General features: G+C 36.3%; 1 protein-coding gene across 1 annotated transcript in view; it reads right to left on the reverse strand.

Annotated features, from left to right (window-relative positions):
• LOC306874040 (very-long-chain 3-oxoacyl-CoA reductase-B) overlaps positions 1 to 5749 on the reverse strand; it is a 43263-nt gene extending 37514 nt beyond the window's left edge. Inside the window, exon 1 of the mRNA XM_079423755.1 lies at positions 5454 to 5749. Coding sequence (XP_079279881.1) covers positions 5454 to 5607 — 154 coding nt within the window. The 5' untranslated portion in view covers positions 5608 to 5749. The remainder of the gene's footprint in view (positions 1 to 5453) is intronic.
• Positions 5750 to 6000: the final 251 nt, after the last annotated feature.

Raw genomic sequence — 6000 nt, forward strand, 5'->3', positions numbered from 1 at the left:
TAGCTCACACATACTTGCACGTATTCATATGAAACTCGGTACACATATAGAACTCATTGAGCCGAACAACTTCCGCACAGCATGTCTTAGGCTCCGCCCAACAGGAAGTCGGCTATTCAGGGCTGTTTAAAAAGCGCATGCTCTGGAATTTGATATACTCCTCTGAGGATTTCCATACGATTGCCACCAAACTCGGTGAACATGATCTCAAGACATTGGGGACGCTAAATTGCGAAGATATTTTTGATATGTCGAACGGTTTGCCCGTGGCGAGGCGATGAAGTTATGGCGAAAAATGAGACCCAGGAAATGCCTAATAACGTCCACATACATTGTATGATGTAGATCAAACTCCAGTGGTTTGTTCGTTGTATGATGCCGATCGGATAGATGTGACTATTATGACTGAAAGTTATAGCGCCACCAACTGGCTGCAGGAAGTGTGTCGTTTTCAAAATGCTTTGAATTCAGCATCTTATTTTTACTCGATTTGCTTCAAACTTCACCAGAATAATGTCAAAACACGGCCGATGTAAAACTGTGAAGGGAATATTGATATCTAAAATTATGTTGCCATGGCAACGTGTCAAAGTTGAAAATTCGTTTCTGGTGATTTTGAGGCAGATAACATGTTTAGAATGTCATGAAACTCAACACACATATCAGTATTAATGATAGTTAGACACTGGAAAAAGCTCATAAACGGGCGTGGAAGAGACACTCTATAGCGCCACCTTTTGTCAAAAATGAGGGGGTTAGTTTTAGCTACAGACCCCAAACTCGGTACATAAATTGTTCTAATTAATCCGGACAACTTTCTAATTTACAGTCATTAGCTACGACCAACAGGAAGTCGGCTATATTTATTTTAATGTGGGTTTTTTTTAAAAACGGGCTGTAAACAAATTAATACTCCTCCAAACAGAAACACGGAAATCACACCAAACATTTTTTATCATGATGCCAAAATACTGAAGATGCTAAATTGCGGACGTATTTAGGATATCTTGAACGATGATTTAATGGCAATTTATTAAAGTTACAGTAAAAAAGATAATTTTTTTTTTTTTTTATCTTTTAAGAGAAGCTTCCAAACACTTCATAAAAAATTACATACACAGAACAATACAGTCTGAGGATATGTGATTAATTTCATGAATTTACAATACACTATGCTTAGGAGAAAATTTAAAAACTATCAGAAAGCTGTTAGACTGCTGAGTGAGAGCTCCCTGCCAGCCTGCATCTGAGTGAGAGCTCCCTGTCAGCCTGCAGCTGAGTGAGGGGTGGGGGTGGGGTGGGGTGGGGTGTGACTGTGTGAGTGACTGTGTGGATTGAGGAGCTGGGTGAGAGAGAGAAAGAGAGAGAGAGGGTCTGTTTTTTAAAATCTTTAAAAAATGCTTATAAATCATTAAATAAGGTCTCAATTCTTAACATTAGGAAATGCATTAATTAACGTGAACTAACAATGAAAAATATATTTTTACAGCATGTTAATTCTTCCATGATAGTATGAACTAACAAAGAACAATTTTTTTAAAGCATTTATTAATCTTTTTAATGTTAGAAAAATAGTCATGTTCAAAAGATAAACTTTAAAATGTAATAATATATTAACACATTTTGGAATTAATATTGATCAACATTAAATGGTATATAATTATTAATGTTTATATATATATAATGATAGCTACAGACACCAAACTCGGTACATAAATTGTTCTTATTAATCCGGACAACTTTCTAATTTACAGTCATTAGCTACGACCAACAGGAAGTCGGCTATATTTATTTTAATGTGGGTTTTGTTTTTAAACAGGCTGTAAACAAATTCATACTCCTCCAAACAGAAACACGTAAATCACACCAAACATATTTTCTTATGATGCCAAAATACTGAAGATGCTAAATTGCGGACGGATTTAGGATATCTTGAACGATGATTTAATGGCAATTTATTAAAGTTACAGTAAAAAAGAGAAAACTTTTCTTTTTTTTTTTCTTTTAAGAGCAGCTTCCAAACACTTCATAAAAAATTACATAGAACAATACAGTCTGAGGATATGTGATTAATTTCATGAATTTACAATACACTATGCGGAGGAGAAAATTTAAAAACTATCAGAGTTCTCCTGTCTCTGTGCTTCTAATGTTTGCGGTGGGTGACTGGGTGGGTGACTGACTGTGTGAGTTCAGTGAGTGTGGAGGGGGAGAGAAAGAGAGAGAGAGAAAGAGAGAGAGAGAGAGAGAGAGAGAGAGAGGGTCTGTTTAAACTTCTCAATAAAATCCTTAAAAAATGCTTATAAAGCATTAAAGGTTTTGATAACACTTTATAATTAAGTCTCATTTGTTAACAGTAGGGAATGCATTAATTAACATGAACTAACAATGAAAAATATATTTTTTACAGCATGTTAATTCTTCATTGATAGTATGAACTTACAATGAACTAACAATGAACAAAATATTTTTTATATTAGAAAAATAGTCATGTTCAAAAGATAAAACTTTAAAATGTAATAATATATTAACACATTTTGGAATTGATTTTGATCAACATTAAATGGTATATATTTATTAATGATGTAAATTAACAACAGTTAAATAATGTTGTTTTTTAACATTGGTTAATTCACAAATAACATTAAATATTAACAATATATTTTTTACTTTATTAATTTGTGTTAGAAAAAATTATTCATGTTAGTTAATGGAAAAATAAATCATTAAAAAATGCTTATAAATCATTAAAAGCTTTGGTAACTATAATAATTTCTCATTTGTTAGCATTAGTAAATGCATTAACTAACATCAACTACCAATGAAAAATATATTTTCACAGAATTTAAAGTTTTATATGTTCTGTGTGTGTGTGTGTTTCACAGAGTTGATGGTTTGGATTAACCCTTTAATTGCCGTATCCCTTAAAACCAAACTGCCAGAGGGTTACTGTGATGCTTGTGCTCGCTGGGCACCGTTTTATCGATGCCACCGGGGTGGCGTATGCTGACGGCTTGGGCCCGTCATCGCTGCTCGCAGCTATATTCAGTTAATTGTTATTTCTACCTCTTTTCTAGTCAAAGAACACTTTATTTTGAGAGTTGTTTAAGTGAGAGAACATATGTAACTTTGTCCAGATTGGGGCAATTGTTGCATTAAAAAAGGATAGTTTTTTGTTTGTATATGCTGTCAGTTATAGTTTTTAGAAAGAAAATCGGAATTGGCAAAAATCGGTATCGGCAGGTCACGCTCACAAAAAAAATAGGAAATCTGAATCGGCCAAGAAAACTGCAATCTGTACATCTCCAATTTATATCAATGGTTCTCAAACCAGGACCGTGGTCCACTAAAGGGTCTCAGTGAATTTTCAAGATAGTTGCATCATTATTAATATATTAAAATAATCTCTCATATCATATCTGCTGCGGGGTCCTTTGAGACAAAAATATTGAGAAGCATTGATTTAAATTGGTCAAATCTAAATGTATTTAAGTACCTGTAACAAATACACAAGAGATTTTCACAGATGATCAGATAATCTCTGATATGATCAGTACTTGTTATTAGAGGATTGACAGCTGCCATTTAAAAGTAGTTTAAAAATTAGCCAGAAAGTCGTTTGATTAAACATGAGCTAAAGTCAAAATCAGAGCAAAGCATGTTGATGGGGTGACTGGTCTAAACTCTACAGAATGATGGACTTTTGGAACTCCACGTATGATAAACCCTTGGCCAAAAGTCAGGCTCCATTGACTTTGGACTTGATAAAACACAATGGGCCAACACCAGCAGATGTCACGTCACCCCAAATCATCACTGACTTCGGAAACTTCAAACTGGACTTCACTGCCACACTGCCTCTCCAGTCTTCCACCAGACTCCAGACCTTGATTTCCAAACAAAATGGAAAATTTACTTTTATCTGAAAAGAGGACTTTGGAGCACTGAGCAACAATCCAGTACTTTTTGTCCTCAGCCCAGGTAAGAGGCTTCGGACATAGTTTCGGTTTCAGAAGTGGCTTGGTAGCCCTTTTCCTGAAGATGTCGGAGCGTGGTGACTCTTGATGCACTGACTCCAGCTTCAGCTCACTCCTTGTTAAACACTCCCAAGTGTTTGAATCAGCTTTGCTTGACAGTATTCTCAAGCTTGCGGTCATCTCTGATGCTTGTGCACCTTTTCCTACCCAATTTCTTCCTTCCAGTCAACTTTGCATTTAATATGCTTTGATACAGCACTCCTTGAACCGCCACACCTTTCAGTAATGACCCTCTGTGACTTACCCTCTTTGTGTAGGGCGTCAATGATTGTCTTCTGGACCACTGTAAAGTCAGCAGTCTTCCCCATTATTGTGGTTTCAAAGAACAAGAGATACCCGGAATTTATACTGTAGGGATGGTCATTTAATGAAGCTCAAATGTAATGAGATGCTGAATTTTTCACTTTCATGAGCTGTAAGCTCTAATCATTATAATCTAAAAAAACAAAAAACTTTTGAAATGTTTTACTTTTACATGTAATGAATCGAAAATATATCAAAGTTGCACTTTTTGGAATAATTAAAAAAAATAAAACTTTCACGATATTCAAATTTTTTTAGATACACCTGTATATTTACACACATACATATATATATATATATATTGTATAACACTTTAGTTTAGGGACCAATTCTCACTATTAACTAGTTGCTTTTTAGCATGCATATTACTAACACATTGCCTGTTCACTGTGACCATATTTTAGATCCACACCCAATACCTAAACTTAAAAACCACCTTACTAACTATTAATAAACACCAAATTAGGAGTTTATTGAGGCAAAAGTCATAGTTGGTGGATGGTGGTTATTACTGAGAACTGAGCCCCAAACTAAATTGTGACCAAAATTTGAAAATGCAAATGTATTTAAAAAAAAATGAACTTACACAAAGTTTCAATGTGAATTTCATGGTTTCTTTTGTTTTTAACCACTAAATATTTATCCATAAAGTAACATTACTGTAAAGTAACAACTCTTTAAAGATGTTATGTCTTTATGTCTGTACTGCAATCATTCATTACACCAGTGGTTCCTAGAGAGCAAATCAAACATCTTAATACTTGGTTCTAGTCCCTCCATTCAAGCTCTATTCAAACAACAAGGGACGAGTACTGCACCGAGATCTTCAACCAAAGCAGCAGAGGACCCGGAAACAGTATTATAGCGAGGTGGATCCGTCAAGCGGATTAGACGGTCTCAGTGGTAGTCAGTATAAAAAGTGTAACACAGATAAAAAGAGTTAAGCTCCAGCCCTCGTTTTGATAGATGTTGTATGAAGTGCTTCACAATGAAACATCATACGACCGTCATGTTACAATAATGACACACAGTAACTGATGGCTGGTAGTTGAAGCGGTCTGCCTGATAATAATAAAAGTGTTCTCGACATCTGTCATTGCAGTGTGTACCAACCTGCCCATTTCCCGAGTTTGGTTGCCCGCATCAAATTTCCATTGCCCACAATCCACAGGCGAATCCCGCTGAGCAGACAACACAGAGAGCTCAGCGAGACCCAGGCCACAGCGACAGCACCGATCCAGTACAGCGCATCTGTCAGCAGCTCCATCACAACACAGATCACAACTGTTTCCACAATGTTTGCTGCAAATACCGATAGATGAGATGCAGCACGCTGTCGGCTCGGTGGTGTGCAGGATTGAAGCACATCCGCTTCCGCGTTAATTACGTATTGTTGCGTTTTCTGCAGACTGCTTTCTGATTGGATGTCAGCTCTGTTCGTTACACCGGGCCGGCGCGTCCCCGCGTCGTCTCATGTTTGCGAAAGACTAAAGATTCAAAGTAGTGGAGAGTGGGGACGGTTGCAACACTTTTTGCATTTCCTTTAGTTTTTCAGAGACTGTTTGCATTAGAAAGCCAGGATTTTAATACAATAAAGCAACATCAGTCGGCTACTCACCCACATTTCTTTAACACGTGCACATATGATTATCAAGTCGTC

The sequence above is a fragment of the Barbus barbus genome (assembly GCF_936440315.1).
Source record: "Barbus barbus genome assembly, chromosome: 1".
Taxonomy (NCBI): domain Eukaryota; kingdom Metazoa; phylum Chordata; class Actinopteri; order Cypriniformes; family Cyprinidae; genus Barbus; species Barbus barbus.